This window comes from Diceros bicornis, chromosome 18 (assembly GCF_020826845.1).
Source record: "Diceros bicornis minor isolate mBicDic1 chromosome 18, mDicBic1.mat.cur, whole genome shotgun sequence".
In the NCBI taxonomy this organism is placed as follows: Eukaryota; Metazoa; Chordata; class Mammalia; order Perissodactyla; family Rhinocerotidae; genus Diceros; species Diceros bicornis.
The window spans coordinates 56,269,030-56,285,757 of record NC_080757.1 but is presented as its reverse complement, the minus strand read 5'-3'; the positions used below and the strand labels follow the sequence as shown (position 1 = coordinate 56,285,757).

The following is a 16,728-nucleotide window of genomic DNA, read 5'->3' as shown; positions in this document are numbered from 1 at the left end:
TGGTATGCGGCCGGGGTCTGAACCCCGGGCCGCCAGTAGCGGAGCGCACGCACTTAACCGCTAAGCCATGGCGCTGGCCCCTTCACTGTTTATTTTAAAAGAATGAAAATTAGGTGTAGCCTAGAGAAGGGAGACACCCCAATCTGGCAAATGCCTGAAACTCAGCTCCAGAAAAAGTGTAGCAGAGCACCTCGGGTCAGGAGAGCATTTACTGAGCACTAGCTGTGTGCCCTGGGCTCTTAGACTGGGTATTCTCACAGGCACTGTCTCATTTGACCGCCAAAACCCCTGGGAAGTACATGCTGCTGCTTTTATTATATATTCAGATGAGGGGCCCAGAAGGTGGTGGCCAGGGGGCGGGATCAGGTTCCCGAGGCTCTTGCCTCTAGAAGCTGGGGCCGGATCCCCTGCACATGAAGAGTGTGGGGAAGCGGGATGGAGTTCTCAGGGTGGGTCTGGACAGCAGGAGAGAGCTGGACCCCAACTCCCAGGCTGGGGTGGCTCAGAGCCTCGGGGTGGGGAGGCGGGGCACGTGGAGGAGAAGCCAGGCCTAGGCAGGGGCGGAGCCGGAAGGCGCTGGGAGTGGCAACTGCTCCGGGGGTCGTGGAAGGAGGGGTGTCACGTTAGTCTCCATAGGCGGGTCCTCGCACCTCCCCGCCACACCCACCCTGGCCGCCCGGTGGGGCTCGCGACTGCCCTTCGCCAGCGCGGCCCGGCCCGCCCGCCGCCCGCCGCCGCCATGGCTGCGCAGCTGCTGGAGGACAAGCTGACCTGCGCCATCTGCCTGGGGCTCTACCAGGACCCAGTGACGCTGCCCTGCGGCCACAACTTTTGCGGGGCCTGCATCCGGGACTGGTGGGGCCGCCGCGACAAAGCATGCCCAGAGTGCCGGGAGCCCTTCCCCGACTGCGCCCAGCTGCGCCGCAATGTGGCGCTCAGCAGCGTGCTCGAGGTGCTGCGCCCCGGGCCCGCCCCCGACCCCGGTCCCGCCTCGGACTCTGGACCCGGCCCCGGACCCCGACCAGCCCCGGACCCTGGTGCGCGCTGCCCCCGGCACGGGCGGCCGCTCGAGCTCTTCTGCCGCACCGAGGGCCGCTGCGTGTGCAGTGCGTGCACCGTGCGGGAGTGTCGCCTCCACGAGCGAGTGCTGCTGGACGCCGAGCGCCGGGAGCGCGAGGTGACACACCGGGGTGTCCCGCCCTGCTCTGTCTGTGCGCCCGGGCAGGGGCGGGCAGCTTAAGCAGGAGGTGGCTTTGGGATGTTTATATTCCAGATAAAAGGAGGTGGTGGTCAGAAAACACGCTTGGAATAGAGATTCCAGAGCTGGTGACAGGCCCAGAGTGAGGTCACAGGAGTGAGTGGCTGAGATGGAATGAAGGAAAGGGCTCTGCAGGTGAGGTGGTCAAGGAGCCGAGAGCCAGAGTGTTGGAGGGTAAAACCCCTGTGACTGCTCAAGTCACAGAGAGTGAGAAGGAGATGTTCCCGCTTCTGGCACCCAAGCCTGTGCACCAAGCATGAAAGTCTGCAGGGGAGGCCAGTAAGGACAGCAACAAGGGGGAGGGAGCACAGGTGGTACAACCGGATGGCACGTGGGCTGGAGGAGCTGGAATTTTGCTAAAGGGATTTGAGGGGACAGATGCACGTCCTTGGGAAGAAGTCAGCCCTCTCACTTCCTTTACTCAGCACATCTTGCAACTTGGAGGCAGTGGGGCCTGGACAAAGTCACAGCATTGGGCTTAGAAAGAGCAGATGACTTCGGCCAAATTATCAACTTGTCTGACCCGTTTTCTCATCTGTGAAGTGGGGACATAAGGGACCTTACCTCAAAGTGTTGCTGGGAGGAGCATCAAGACAGGTGCAGGGAACCAAGTCCTAGCGGGTGGGCAAGCAGCAGTGGTTTGTCCTGCTCCTGTGATCCTCAAGGGGACCGGAGGGGTCACAGCCAAATAGGGCTGCCCTCTTCCCCTCAAGCCCAAAGCTAGGGCTGAGGACTGGCCAGGCATTTGGAAGAACCCACCTTATACACACACTGCACTGCCCACTTGTCAAATTGCTTTGCTGTTCCGGGCCGTCTCGCCTTCCCCACAAGGCTGCCCAAGCCAGAGGTATTGCTCCCATTTATTGGCTGGGGGTCGTGGGGGGTTTGGGCTTATAGCCCAGAGAGGGTGGCTGTTCTGCCCCAGGTTGCTCAGCATGCAAGAGAGACTGGAAGTCAGGTCTTCAGCTCAAGGCTCCTGCTCCGCCCTTGCACCGCCCTGCTCCAGGTGGGGAAGGGGCTTGGTCTAGGCCTCCCTGGGACTCCAACTCAATCCTCCTGGGGCTCATACCAAGGCTGGTGCTCTGTGTGCTCACCCGCTGGTCAGCCTCGCTAGGGGTAGCATGAGGAGGGGGATGCCCAGCTGCAGGTGTTTGTTGATTGACTGAGGGGGACTTCACAGCCAATCCCGGCCCCTTCTTGTCATTTCTCCCCTGGTGGGCACCACAGGCCCAGTTGAGAGCCATGCTGGAGGTCACCCAGCAGCAGGCCACCCAGGCTGAGAGCCAGCTACAGGAGCTGCAGCAGCGAAGCAGCCAGATCGAGGTACAAGGCCTGTCTGTTCCATTCCACTATGTCGTTGTGCTCTGCCCTTCAGGCAGCCACCAGCTGGTCCCTGGGACACTGGGCAGTAGGTCCAAGCTACCTTGAATATGCCTCCTGGCAGTAGGGAGTGAGGGGCTGAGCAGGGGGATGAGGTTCCAGGGACCCTGCCTCCCCACATCCCCACCCCTCAGCCCAGTGGGCAACCCTGGCCCTGGCCACCCTAGGCTTCTCCTGTGCCCACCCAGAGATCGGCCTGCACACTAGCCTCTGTGGTCTCTGGCAAGTTCAGCTGCCTGCTGCAAGCCCTGGAGATGCGGCGGGCTGTAGCACTGAGGGACATCGAGGTGGCCAAGACACAGGCGCTGGCACAGGCCCTGGACGGAGAGCAGCAACTGCAGGGCCACCTGGAGGCCCTGGCTCGCTATGACTGCAGGATCCGGGACCTCCTGGAGCAGTTGGATGACAGGACCTTCTTCCAGGTACCAGGCCTCAGGGTGGCAGGTTGGGGGCCCAGTGTGCCGCTCCCTTGTGCCCACGCTTACTGCGGCTGTCTCTGGGGCTCAGGAATCACAGCTCCTGGCGCCCCTGGGGCCTCTTGGGCCACTGACTCCTCCACAGTGGGATGAAGATCAGCAGCTGGGGGGCCTGAAGGAGTTGCTGAGCCAGCTGAGTGGCCTCCTCCTGGACGACGGGGGCCACCTCGGGGCACCAGTTGAGGCTACTGACTTGGGCCACGTGGGTAAGGCTGACCCCAGATGTCTCCCTACCCCTCTGGGCCCAGCTCTCTCTCCTGTGGTGGGTGGAAGTGGAGTCAGGCCTGGCTTCCCATGAGCTCTCCTCGCCATCCCCCCCATAACACTGCTTTGTCCTCCAGAGGCCCCAGGCCCCCTGGCAGCAGTCCCGAGCCCGGTTTGTCCACTGAGGAGGAAACTCTGGCAGAGTAAGGAGGCCCAGCCCATGTGTGTGTGCACTGGTGTGTGCATGTACGTGTGAGTGCATTGTGCATGCGTGTGCACTGTATGTGCGCTGTGTGTGTGCATGTTTGTGTGCACGTGTGAGTACGTGGGGGGTCACAAGCTGTGGGACTGTCCCGTCCAGGATGTCTGTTCCATGCCCTTCCCTGAGTCTGGCCTCACCCCCTGCATACCTGTTGCAGGATGCACACCTCTTACACATAGTGCCAGTCGAGTGTTTAAGGAGATCCTGAGCACCCAAACCTGGGATCAGTCACGATTCTTCCACTTACTACAAAGTTAGGTGACCTTTCTGAACCTGTTTTCTCATCTGAGGCTAATGGAAGGTTCCACCTCAGAGGTTGCAGCAAGGATTGGTTACTGTGATGACGTCCAGCGCCCGCTCAGCTTGCAGTCTGCCTAGCAGATGTTTAGCGTTCTCTCGTCAGTGGAGCTTCCGCTGCTGTCTCTTGTCTCTGGGGACAGGATGGTGGATGTGCACAGGCACCCTGCCTGCTCACCTTTGATCCATTTCTCCCCGACAGATTATCGCAATCTGACCTTCGATCCCCACAGCGCCAACTGCTACCTCTACCTGTCTCAGCAGGACCAGCAGGTGAAGCACCGTCGCAAGGCCCGGGGCCCGGCTGGGCCAGGCAGCTTCGAGCTCTGGCAGGTGCAGTGTGCCCAGAGCTTCCAGGCTGGACGGCACTACTGGGAGGTGCGCACATCTAACCACTCAGTGACACTGGGCATCGCCTACCCAGAACTGATGCGGCGCAAGCTGGGGCGCCACACAGACAACATTGGCCGTGGGCCCAGCTCCTGGGGGCTTTGCATTCAGGAGGATGGCGCCCAGGCCTGGCATAACGGGGAGGCCCAGCGCCTCCCAGGAGTGTCGGGAAAGCTCCTGGGAATGGATTTGGACCTGGCCTCTGGCTGCCTCACCTTCTACAGCCTGGAGCCTAAAGCCCAGCCCCTGCACACCTTCCATGCCGTCTTCACCCAACCCCTCTACCCAGTCTTCTGGCTCTTGGAGGGTAGGACCCTAACCTTGTGTCATCGGCCTGAAGCCAAGCTCCCTCCAGGGCTCCAGGAAGAGGCCTCGGGGCTCAGCTGAAGAAGGCACAGGATGGAGCTCTGGGCCCGAAACAGGTGCCACTGTGCCTGTGTGCCAAGGCCCCCCTGGCCTGGGGACCTGAGGCCACAGCTATAATGGGACTAGTTGTTGGCTGGAAGACTGACTCAGGACCAGGCTGAGCCACTTGGAGAGAGAGGTGAGGGAGAGCCCCCATGCTGGAGTTTGCTTTTCCAGCCTCTTTGAAGGTGACGAGGACTAGGAAGGGAGTAAAATGGGTGGCCCCTGCCCCAAGCAGAGCCCATTTCTAGGCACTGCTGGCCCTCGGAAGCTAGTGTAGCACCCACAGACTCCTGGTCCTGCAGAAGAGCATGTGCAGACAGACAAAATAATACACGTATGAAGCCCGGTGTACCTCCCGGGGAGACAGTGTAGGCCAAAGGAGCATCAGCGTGTGGGGAGGCGAAGCACAGACAATTCCTAGAGAAAATCTAGAGAAAAGCGATTTTTACCTCCTCCCTCTTTCCCTCTCTCTCCTTTCTTTTCTTAACATTTTGGTCTGTTTTAGTCTCTTTTGTTTTGTACATCCTTGTGATTGCATTCTATAAACAATTGTGTTTTCTGCATTTTTTAATTTAATGTAAGCATATTTCACATTATTAAAATTTTTCCCTGAATGATTACAATATAAACAGTCATTTTGATGACTGTCAGAATTTATTTACCCATTATTGGACATTCAAATTGTTTTATTTTGGGCTATAAAAATATTGCCGAGATGGATATTTTTGAGCAGAAAGTTTGGCCATATTTATGGCTGTGTACATAGACTAAATTACGTCAAGTGGAATTACTCGAGAGAAAAACAATGAGCGCTTGAAGATTTTATTTTTATACAAAAGACCCAAATGAGGCAACCTTGAGTCAGGCCGAGTTCGCGTGGGGATCCTCGGCTGTCCCCCCAACCGGGGGGTTGGGGATTCAGTGCAGTGGTGGGTGGAGGTGCCAGCACAGCGCTCGCTCTTCTTGTTTTGGTTTTTGCTGTTAAGAACATGCTTCCCTGAAGAGCCCTGGACGTGTGTTTTGCCTGCGTTTCTGGAAGTGGGGTTGTTGGGTCATAGGGCAGCTGTAATTTTGTTACTTGAAATGTTCTACTTGATCTGGGTGGTGGTTATGAGGGTGTTCACAACTTTTTACCCTGTATGTATGTTTTATATACTCGTATAAATATTTCACAATAAAACTTTTTTAAAGGATAATACATGGAGAAACACATACTCCAAAACACACAAAGTATTTTTATATTTGTAAAAAATATATCTCTCTCCCACATTGTAACCTGGCCCCGGCTGCAGCCACGGTTGCAAACTCCATCCTATGACCTTACTCCTCAGCTGTGTGGCTCTTTGTCCAAGGGCAGGGCCAGGCCTCTGACTGGTGCAGCCTAGGCCAAGAGCTTCCAGTAAGATTCCCAAGGTGCAGGGCCAGCCCAGTGGCATAGTGGTTGGGTTCACGCGCTCCACTTCGGCAGCCTCGGGTTCACAGGTTCGGATCCCAGGCTCAGACCTACACACCACTCATCAAGCCATTCTGTGGCAGCATCCCATATACAAAATAGAGGAAGATGGGCACAGATGTTAGCTCAGGGACAATCTTCCTCAAGCAAAAAGAGGAGGACTGGCAACAGATGTGAGCTGAGGGCCGATCTTCCTCACCAAAATAAAAAAAAAAAAAGTATTCCCAAGGTGAGGAGTTCCCCAAACGTGGGAAGGGGTTTCTAACACTGGGCAGCCCGACAGAGTGACAAGAGGCAGTCGGGACCTTGCTGAACAGCTGGGTTAACAGCAGGAGCTGAAAGGACCAGCAGGGCAAGAAGCAGGATTGGGCTGGCCAGGTGGCCTCGTTGCTGGCTACGCCGGCATACGGATTCTTACCATCCCCACTTACCCCAGCCGCAGCCCCACGCCCATGTCCAACTGGCTGAGCCCACAATCTCAAAGGGCAGAGAAAGGAAGAATGGCCTCCTCTCTGCTTCCGTGGTGGGAAATGTTTTGGGTCATTTATTCTGTGAATTTACCTTTTTATCAGGTTGTTAGTCCTTTCCATATTGTTCTGCGGGAGTGGTCTGTGTTGTGACTATTAACCTTTATTTACGTATGGCGAGAGGCTGCTGCCATCTTTTACAGAGTGTGCTATGGAGCAGTGCTTCTCAAGTGAGTGCAGGGGCAAGCATTTGCAAATCTCTCAGAAGCTACTTCAAATTAAATTCACTCAGTCTACCTGATTCTCACAGAACACTCCATCTCCTCTCCAGAAAAAATGCATTGATACACAGGGGAAAAGAAGGATAGACTTTGGGGTGTAACATTTGTAAAGGGAACACGTGATTAGCCTATGGGTGTTTCCAGCATTTCTGCCCCGCTCCACACAGTTTCTGGGCTTCTGTGAGGCAGAGTCAGGAGGATGGGCACACAGACAGAACAAGGGCAGGGGAGGGTGGGAGTGATTCTAAAAGACGGGCCTTCGGGGCCTTTGGGGCCAGTGGAGTTGGAGGGAGTTGGTCACCAGAGAGGTGAGGAGTAGAGAGAATAGAGGCTGCTGTTCTCCAGGCAGGAAGGGAGCAGCATGGTGACGCTAGGGAATGGGGATTCGAGTAGTATGAGACTGGAAGCTAGAAGATAATGGAGCTGTGCCTGTGAGACTCTGAGGGGAAAGGATTTCCATTCTAGAATTCCATGCCCAGCCGAACTGTCAATCAAGGAAGAAGCCTGAACAAAGGCACTTGCAGACACTTCCGCATCCATTCTCAGAAAGCTCCCAGAGCACGCACTTTTCAGAAATAAAGAAGTAAAGCAATGAAGAGAAAGGAAGACCTGGGATCCCAGCAACAGGGAATTCAACAGAGAAGTGAAGAATCTACATCTCCAGAAACACGAAACACGGGCACAAACATCCACACAGGTGTTCAAGGCTTGTAAGCACGTGCTTTAGAGATGTGGAGGTAAACGCTATGGAAAATAGTTAAAAGAGTTGAAACCAGTTGTCCCTGGGAGCAAGAATTTGGAGTGGGTGGGACACGGGACTGCCAGTTTTTGTTATTATACACCTCATTAAATTGTTTACTTTTTAAATACTCTAAATACATTATTTTGAAATAAATACAAATCAGATTTTTAAAGATACACCAAAAGCGTAAAGAAAAAGTGCTACCTTGGGACATGGCTTGGACTCCATTTCAATTTCTTTTTTTTTTTTTTTAATTTTATTTATTTATTTTTCCCCCAAAGCCCCAGTAGATAGCTGTATGTCATAGTTGCACATCCTTCTAGTTGCTGTATGTGGGACGTGGCCTCAGCATAGCCAGAGAAGCGGTGCGTCGGTGCATGCCCGGGATCCAAACCCGGGCCGCCGGTAGTGGAGCGTGCGCACTTAACCGCTAAGCCACAGGGCCGGCCCACCATTTCGATTTCTTTCAGAGATGCAAGCAAAGCTGGAGTGGCTTGCTAATTACTCTTGTTTGCTGGGCTGCTTTTGCCTGTTTGTTTTTGCTTTTGTTTGACTTTTTTTTTTTTTTTTTTTAAGCAATACTGCAGCCAGACAGGGTCATATATGAGGTTTAGGATTATTTTCAGATTGCACCTTCTGGGTTGAAATTCTGCCTCCTCCGCAGGACTAGTTATGTGACCTCCAGCAAGATATGTAACCTGTTGGAATTCCACTTCTCATCCCATGCCACAGTCCTTGCAAGGGCAGAGTGAGATGCAGGCAGGAACATGCCCCTACAGACCTCAGAAGTGCCAGTTACCCTTGCCCCTTAAGAGCCAATTTATTTCAAAAAGAATTAATATATTGAGCAACTTTAAAACTATGATAATGGAAATAAAATATAAAAATGCCTCCACCCTGACAAATCACATCTCCGCGCTTTCCTGGGGGAGCAGCTCTTCCCCAACAGGCTGTGGGGTGGGGAGCAGGGGGCCAGCTGGAACTTGTCTCTGAGCAGCCCCCAACCGGAGTGGCACCCCCCTCCCCTCCAGAACCAGGCGGGGCTGTGGTCTCAGCAAGCCCAGGCAGCCTGGCTGCCAAGCCTCGGAGCAGGATCAGTGCAGATGCCTGAGCCTCCAAACTGTTCCTGGGTCTTGGCAAACAAGGGACGGTCATGATCAAGTGCTCCTTGTGGAAACCAACGTATGGAACTCATTACCAGTCTTCCTGCCAAACTGGCCACACCCAGGCCGGTTCCCTCTGCTACTCCTCTGCCCGGAAGATCTTTTCCCACCCTAGTTTCTGCACGCCTGAGTCCTAGCAGGACTAGTGAAAGCCCAGCTCAAATGCCACTTCCACCACTTGGGCCTCCATGATTCACCACTCCTTCCCTTGAATCCCCCAGGAGTGGATCGCACCTCTCTTTTAACATTTAATAGGTCTTAGTTTTCTTCCCTCCTTCCAGGAAAGACGTCAGGGGGATCTGCATAGCATCTTTCTAAATTAGACATTCTTAACTTGGGGTCTTGGGGGGAAATTATCTTTATTTTCACTATTCTCTAACTGAAATTTAGCGTTTCTTGCTATTATGAATGGAGAAACCACACCACAGTGGTATTAGCAATACCTGTGACTTGTCACCACTAGAAATTAGATATTTTCCTAGCACATTACAGTGGTGACAGAGAACTTGAAACGTTGTTTATGTTCATCACTATTTCAAAAACACAGTAATTATTAGATCTCCATCAGATCTTGTTATTTGTGTTAAAGAAACATATATAACTTTATCACAAATTTGTTTTCTTAATATTTTGTACCTGAATTTCAATGTAATTGGTTTCCATGGAATCCCATGTATTTTGTTTTGTACACTTAAAAGCCTTACTTTGAAAAGGGATCTGTAGGCTGCACCAGGCTTGGGGAGGGGCCCTGGCACTTGAGAAAGGTTAAGCCCCACTTCTAGGTGGATGGCCCCTGCTCACCCCTTTATTCCGCCGGCTTTGGCCCTCACCAGCAGGAGGTCTGCAGGCCTGGGGGTGGGAAGGATTGCCTCAATTATTCTATATTTTTAAATGAACTTTTAATTTTAGAATACTTACAAATTTACAGAAAAGTTGCAAAGATAATTCAGAGTTCCCATGTACCTCACCCCCAATTTCCCCTTTCATTAACATCTTACTTGTCTATGGCACATTTGTCACAAAGAGCCAATACTGATACATTCTTATCCACTATATTCCATAATGTATTCAAATTCCTTACTTTTTCCCTAATGTCCTTTTTCTCATTCAGGAGCCCATCCAGGGTACACATTACATTTAGTTTTCGTGTCTCCTTAGGCTTCTCTGGGCTGTGACAGTTTCTCAGACTTGCCCTGTTTTTGATGACCTCGACAGGTCAGAGGTTTTCTAGACCGTTCCTCAAGTGGGATTTGTCTGATGTTTTAATCATGATTAGACTGCAGTTATGGGTTTTGAGGGAGGAGGACCACATCATATCAAGGGTGCTTACTATCAACATGACTTATCCCTGTTGATGTTGACCTCGATCACCTGGTTGAGGTAGTGTTTGTCAGGTTTCTCCACTGTACAGTTACTCTTTTTCTCCCTTTTGAAGAAAGTTACTATGCAGAGCCCACCCTGAAGGAGTGGGAAGTTACGCTCCACCGTGGAGTATCTACAAAAATTATTTGGAATTTTTCTGAATGGGAAATTTGCCTCTTCTCCCTCACTTATTTATTTATCCAGTCATTTATTTATATCAGCAGGGACTCAGGGATGTTTATTTTATACTTTGGGTTATAATCCAAGGCTGCTTTAGTTATTTTGTTGCTGTTTGTTTTAAACTTAACATTATCGAGGTATATCTTACATAGAATACAATGCACCATTTTAAGTGCATAATTAGATGAGTCTTAAGAAGTGCCTCCACCTGGGGAGCCCCCACCCCTCACGCTACCCACACCGCAGGGGCTCAGGAGTGTCCATGGACCCAAACTCAATTCCTCAGACAAGGACTTGAAGGATTACATCAACTTCCCATTTCAGGGTTAGAGAAGCCCAAGTTCCCCGCCGGGGGTAAACAGAGTCGCTAAGGGGCAAAAACATGCGCACATCAGCAGTTATTTTTCTCTGCAGTCAGCAGCCCAGGAACTTTGCTAACAGTGCCACAGAGGGTCTGGAGCGCGAAGCTACTGGGTGACAGTGGGGTGGCCTGGCCATGGCGTGGGGGAGGATAGAGGGATAATGCAGGGGTGAATCCCTTCCCAGCTTCCTTCCAGTGTGTCCTCAGCATTCTCTGCCCTCCGCCCTCTCTCGCACAGCCCTTTCGGCAACGCCCTCCCCTCAGACCTCACGGGCCGCCGGGCCCAGGAGGGGCGATCGCCCAGGAGCCCCTCGGAGTCCGGCGGGGCCCAGAGGCCGCCCTGCGCTGTCTGGGCTGGGGCCGGGTATTTGGGGACCGGCGGGCGGGCCTGTGGCGCTGGGGGGCGGTCCGAGCCCGGGACAGAAGTGGGCCGAACCCTTGGCCTCCGTCCCAGGGGGTGGCGCCGCGGCACGAACGGTCCGGGTCCCTCCCAGGCGGCAGCAGAACAGGCGGTGGCCCGGAGGCCACGGAGCTATGGACGGCAGCGGGCCCTTCAGCTGCCCCATCTGCCTTGAGCCGCTCCGGGAGCCGGTGACGCTGCCCTGCGGCCACAACTTCTGCCTCGCCTGCCTGGGCGCGCTCTGGCCGCACCGCGGCACGGGTGGCGCCGGCGGGCCCGGAGGCGCGGCCCGCTGCCCGCTGTGCCAGGAGCCCTTCCCCGACGGCCTGCAGCTCCGCAAGAACCACACGCTGTCCGAGCTGCTGCAGCTCCGCCAGGGCTCGGGCCCAGGCTCGGGCCGTGGCCCGGCCGCCGAGCCCGCGGCGCCCAGTGCGCCGCCCAGCACCTCGGAGCCGTCGGCTCCCTGCGCGCCCGAGCCGTGGCCGGCGGGCGAAGAGCCGGTGCGCTGCGACGCGTGCCCCGAGGGCGCCGCCCTGCCCGCCGCGCTCTCCTGCCTCTCCTGCCTCGCCTCCTTCTGCCCCGCGCACCTTGGCCCACACGAGCGCAGCCCTGCGCTGCGCGGACACCGCCTGGTGCCGCCGCTGCGCCGGCTGGAGGAGAGCCTGTGCCCGCGCCACCTGCGGCCGCTGGAGCGCTACTGCCGCGCGGAGCGCGTGTGCCTGTGCGAGGCCTGCGGCGCCCAGGAGCACCGGGGCCACGAGCTGGTGCCGCTGGAGCAGGAGCGCGCGCTCCAGGAGGTGAGGTGCGGGCACCGCGGGCGGGCCAGGGCGGGTGACGGACGGCCGCGCGAGCCGGCCGAGGGCCCTGGACTGCCCCTCTCACCCTCATCCTTCCAGGGTTGGGTCTTAATTTCCTCCTGTAACGTGAGGATCTTTGCTGCCCCTTCCAGCCGTGACAGTGTCATCCGCTCGCTGTGGGACATTCCGTTCGAGATGGGAATAGGGGGCTGAAGGGACCCAGTGAGAACGCGTAAAGGCCGTGAAGGGCCGGCAGGAGCCTGAAGCCGGGGCGGGGCCGATGGGGGGACTAAGGCAGGAGGGGGCCGGGTTAGGCCGGCGGGGTCCCAGGCGGCTGATTCTGGCAGCGCGGCTGATGCGCCCGGCCGGGGTCGGGCTCAGCTCAGATTTGCCCTGGGCTGGGACTGGGGGTTTGGATGGGTGTGGCAGGCGACAGGAGTGCCGCAGAGGGTAGGCCGAGCACACAGACCGCTCTGTCCAGCTCTTCCGGGGGCCGGTGGTGGGAGCATGTGCGCGCAGTCCGTCCAGCTACCTCCGCCCCCAGTTTCCTTTGGCCTCCAGCCCGGTCTTGGCGCCTCTGGCCTTGGGATTTTCCGTCTCTCCTGGCTGGAGCAGTGATTCATAAAACCCAAGGGATTTGCCTGGAATTCCCTTTTTTCAGGCCTGGATTGGGGACACAGACTCTTTGGGGACAGGGATCCCCAGGACAGCTGAATGCCCTCTTGTGCAGCACTCCTCACTCTCTATCATTCTCTGCCTCTTCCTCTGAAGGAAGTTCTCAAACAAATGTGAGCAACATTGAGGACCATGGATGGCCTTGTACTTGCCTACTGGTCAGAGAAGGGAGGCAGACAAAACCCCACCTCCCCACCCCCAACCAGACTGTGCTCTCCCTAGGCATTTGGAAATGGCACCAGCCTGGGCTTGAGACACCTCTGACATATTATGGGACATCATGGCCACTCCCAGTCCCACCTATGCACAGATACCACGCTGGGGTCACTTCTCTCCTCCCTCTGGTAAAGCCTGGGACCCCAGTGCAAGGCTGTGTCCTCTCCAGACCCCATACTCAGGAAGGTGTCATCCACAGGCGGAGCAGCCCAAAGTCCTGAGCGCTGTGGAGGACCGCATGGACGAGCTGGGCGCCGGCATTGCACAGTCCCGGCGCACGGTGGCCCTCATCAAGGTCAGACCCCACGCTACCCTGGTCCCTGTCCACTCCTGCAGCAGGCTCCTGAAAGTGTGAGCTTTCGTCGTGGCACGGTCCACTCCAAAGAAGCCTGTGCTCAGGGCACTGTCCGGCCCTGCTGAGCACAAGCATCTCCTCTGGCCTGGCATAGATCCAGGGCAGCTCGGGCTGGTCCCTCTGTCTCTCCAAGAGGGCAGGGTGGGAAGGTGAGGTCTGGGAAGGATAGGGCCAACACAGCGCAGTTCTTTGCCTTCATCGCTGCCCCACTGTTGTCCTATGCAGAGTGCAGCCGTGGCAGAGCGGGACAGGGTGAGCCGGCTGTTTGCCGAGGCTGCAGCAACCTTGCAAGGGTTCCAAACAGAGGTGCTGGGCTTCATCGAGGAGGGGGAGGCCCTCATGCTTGGCCGCTCCCAGGGCGACCTGCGGCGGCAGGAAGAACAGCGCAGCAGGCTAAGCCGGGCCCGCCACAACCTCAGTCAGGTCCCTGAAGCCGACTCGGTCAGCTTCCTGCAGGTGAGGGCAGCTTTTTGGGCCAGAGAGGGCACAGAAGGGGGGGTAGGCAGGAGGTGGAGGGAAGAGAAGGCAGTGGGTGCCTGGCCTTCAGGGCTGTGCCAGCCTCCCGGCAGAGCTGTCTCACCCCAGCCTGGAGGAGCTGTGGCCAGCAGGGCCTTAATGGGTATTTATCTGGCACAGGAGCTCCTGGCACTCAGGCTGGCCCTGGAGGAGGGGTGCGGCCCTGGGCCCGGTCCTCCAAAGGAGCTCAGCTTCACCAAGTCATCCCAAGCTGTGCGGGCAGTGAGAGACGTGCTGACTGTGGCCTGCACCAGCCAGTGGGAGCAGCTGCGGGGGCTGGGCAGTGACGAGGATGGGCTGCAGAAGCTGGGCACGGAAGGTGGGTGCCCCCCGAAGTGACTCACTCTTCCCCAGTCTCCCCGCACAGGCCCCCAGGCCTGGTGCCCATTCAGGAGTGGAGAATAGAAACTGTGCCTGGTGCAGGGTAGGACACAAATCCTGCCAGGGACCAGAGCCACCACCCTGTAATGACCAGTCAGCCCCTTTGGCCACAGCCTAGGGGGCAGAGGGGCTTCTCCTAGCCCACTCTCTAGCTCCAGAGGGGCTGAGACCCAGGGGCCAAGTGGAGCAGGGGGCAGAACCCAAGGCCCAGGCGTGCATGTGAACACAGGGTGCCATATTTGGGCGTGTGCCTGTCCCCACGTGGCTTGGAATGCTGAGAAGGAGGGGGAGAAGGAATTGGGGTCACAGGTTTAGAGGGAGGGCACCTTGCACAGCAGCCCAGCCATGGGCAGCTGGGGAGACCCCCTGCCCACTGTCTCCTCTTCTGCTGCAGATGCCGAGTCCCAGGACCCTGACAGCACGAACCACCTGGAGAGTGAGGCTCCCCGGGATTACTTCCTCAAGTGTAAGTAGATACCTCGGGCCTCCCCTCTGCTCACTGGGCCCTCCCAAGGCTTCTGGGCTGGGCCCTAGCACACCAGGGCTTGGATTCCCCTCCCTCGTTGGTGGGGTGAACTAGGTCTGCTCATGGGGTGCTCTCTAGTGGGGCTGAGTCGTGTTGGTTGCAGAGGAGGGGCGAGGCTCTGTTTGCGGAGGTGGGCGCCTAGGGAGGGGCTGTCCCATCTGAGCCTGGCCCTGAGCCCTTCGTCTCTCTCCCGTTTGTGGGAGCAGTTGCCTACATTGTGGACCTGGACAGCGACACAGCAGACAAGTTCCTGCAGCTGTTTGGGACCAAAGGTGTAAAGAGGGTCCTGTGTCCTATCAACTACCCTGAGTCGCCCACCCGCTTCACCCACTGCGAGCAGGTGCTGGGCGAGGGCGCCCTGGACCGGGGTACCTACTACTGGGAAGTGGAGATCATCGAGGGTTGGGTCAGCGTGGGGGTCATGGCCGAAGACTTCTCCCCACAAGAGCCCTATGACCGGGGCCGGCTCGGCCGCAATGCCCACTCCTGCTGCCTGCAGTGGAATGGACGCAGCTTCTCCATCTGGTTCCATGGGCTGGAGGCGCCCCTGCCCCACCCCTTCTCGCCCACGGTCGGGATCTGCCTGGAATACGCTGACCGAGCCCTGGCCTTCTATGCCGTACGGGATGGCAAGATGAGCCTTCTTCGGAGGCTGAAGGCTTCCCGGGCCCGCCGGAGTGGCACCCCGGCATCCCCCATTGACCCCTTCCAGAGCCGCCTGGACAGCCACTTTGCAGGGCTCTTCACGCGCAGGCTGAAGCCTGCCTTCTTCCTGGAAAGTGTGGACGCTCATCTGCAGATTGGGCCCCTCAAGAAGTCCTGCATCTCCGTGCTGAAGAGGAGGTGATGCAGGAGGGCATGGGGCCCCTGCAGCTGTCTCAGCTCCTGGGAAGCTCGCTTCTCTACACCCCTGTCTTGCCCCGGGAAGCCACCAGCCCTGGAGTCTCACACATCCCCCAGCCTTCTTGTTTCTAGAAGCCTCCACCTTCCATACACTTGGCCTTCCACCTCTCAGGGAGGAGGCGCCCCAGACCCCTTCAAGTGCCCCTCCGACCCTGTCCCCCTGGAGGCCTTGTTTGAGGGAGAGAGAGCCACAGCTGGGACGGAGCCAGGCTGCCCCAATCCCTCCTTTTCCAGGTTCCTGGGACAGTACGTGGCACGTAATCGGTGCTCAATAAACATTTGTCGAATGAATGGCTCCCTTTGCTCTCGTTCTCTCCACCCTCCAGTAATTCCCGGTACTTCTCATCTTTCAAGAGTTGGTCTTGAAAGGCAGGAGAAGGGAACAGAGCCCCTGGTCCCAGGATTCCTGTTGGGAGGGAGAGCCCTGGCCCAGGAGGAGGGGGCTGAAATGGGGTGCCTGCCATGTGAGGCACCCCTACTCCCTGGTTCTGGGCAGGGGCAGCTAGAGGTGGCTTCTCCTGCAGGGGTCCAGCCCCCCAGTCATTCTGGCTGCCCAAGTGTTTGCTTTGGATGGCCTGGTTCCCATCAGCTATTTTCATCCTTGATGCCACAGCTTGGTTCTGAACCTGCCTTATGGTGCTTGTGCCCAGGATTAAATGCAAATATCACACTCCCAAGAGCAGGGCACGACTCCTGGGCGTGGGCAGGAAAATTTGAGACCTAGAGCTTCTTTCACATACATACACCTCAGCCCATGAGGGATGTGGCTGAGATGAGGCAGGGTGTGGCTGGAGCCTAGAACATCTACAATAAAGGGACCTATGTCCTCCTCTGGAATCTGCCTCACGTCTCCACACACAGCTGTGCAGCTTGAGACCCTGGCCCTGCACACCAACAGAGCCTCTGCTCCTGTCCCAGGAAGGCCCAGCGCCCCCTGCTGCACCAGGACCCCATCCTGGCCTCGGATGCCTGAGTTCGGCTTTCAAGGGGAAGCCTTGCTTCCTGAGGCTACAGAGTGAGTGTGTTTCCAGGCCAGCTCCCTTGTTCAGAGGGCAGGGCAGACAGAAGCCTCTCAGCATTGGCCCAAAGTCAGGCGGGACAATGGGTGAGTTATGCAGGCAGACAGCAAGGCCATACAAGTCCTGCCCCGGCTGCCTCACCGGCTAAAAATAGCCCCTCCCACAGAGCCCTGCTTTGGCCCTAGCAGCCAGGATGTTGTTTTTCCGGGCAGGGCCTCCTTGCTCCTGGTGCTTTGTGTTCTCAACACGGTTCCCT

At 56.8% G+C, this 16,728-nt stretch overlaps 2 protein-coding genes across 4 annotated transcripts; both read left to right on the top strand.

Annotated features, from left to right (window-relative positions):
• The first annotated feature begins 611 nt into the window (after positions 1 to 611).
• TRIM65 (tripartite motif containing 65) lies at positions 612 to 4,704 on the top strand. 3 transcript variants are annotated; one of them, XM_058561663.1, is made up of 6 exons: positions 620 to 1,177; positions 2,486 to 2,581; positions 2,827 to 3,060; positions 3,146 to 3,320; positions 3,456 to 3,521; positions 4,080 to 4,704. In XM_058561663.1, the coding sequence occupies exons 1-6, from the start codon at positions 740 to 742 to the stop codon at positions 4,652 to 4,654; spliced, it is 1,584 nt and encodes a 527-aa protein (XP_058417646.1). In that variant the 5' UTR covers positions 620 to 739; the 3' UTR covers positions 4,655 to 4,704. The 3 variants fall into 3 exon arrangements, with proteins under 3 accessions (XP_058417647.1, XP_058417646.1, XP_058417648.1); XM_058561664.1 differs by lacking the exon at positions 3,456 to 3,521 and having other exon boundaries at positions 612 to 1,177; XM_058561665.1 differs by lacking the exon at positions 2,486 to 2,581.
• Positions 4,705 to 11,192: 6,488 nt separating this feature from the next.
• On the top strand, positions 11,193 to 16,474 carry TRIM47 (tripartite motif containing 47). Its single transcript, XM_058561662.1, has 6 exons — positions 11,193 to 11,881; positions 12,972 to 13,067; positions 13,353 to 13,583; positions 13,764 to 13,962; positions 14,419 to 14,490; positions 14,757 to 16,474. Exons 1-6 carry the CDS (start codon positions 11,219 to 11,221, stop codon positions 15,395 to 15,397), a joined length of 1,902 nt encoding a protein of 633 aa, XP_058417645.1. The 5' UTR covers positions 11,193 to 11,218; the 3' UTR covers positions 15,398 to 16,474.
• Positions 16,475 to 16,728: the final 254 nt, after the last annotated feature.

Excerpts from the sequence above, each read along its gene's own strand:
- TRIM47 (XM_058561662.1), top strand. The coding sequence starts at position 11,219 with ATGGACGGCAGCGGGCCCTTCAGCTGCCCCATCTGCCTTGAGCCGCTC. Across the intron at positions 11,882-12,971 it reads AGGAGCGCGCGCTCCAGGAG|GCGGAGCAGCCCAAAGTCCT; the intron begins GTGAGGTGCGGG and ends TGTCATCCACAG. Across the intron at positions 14,491-14,756 it reads CCGGGATTACTTCCTCAAGT|TTGCCTACATTGTGGACCTG; the intron begins GTAAGTAGATAC and ends TTGTGGGAGCAG.
- TRIM65 (XM_058561663.1), top strand. The coding sequence starts at position 740 with ATGGCTGCGCAGCTGCTGGAGGACAAGCTGACCTGCGCCATCTGCCTG. Across the intron at positions 1,178-2,485 it reads CCGAGCGCCGGGAGCGCGAG|GCCCAGTTGAGAGCCATGCT; the intron begins GTGACACACCGG and ends TGGGCACCACAG. Across the intron at positions 3,522-4,079 it reads GAGGAGGAAACTCTGGCAGA|ATTATCGCAATCTGACCTTC; the intron begins GTAAGGAGGCCC and ends TCTCCCCGACAG.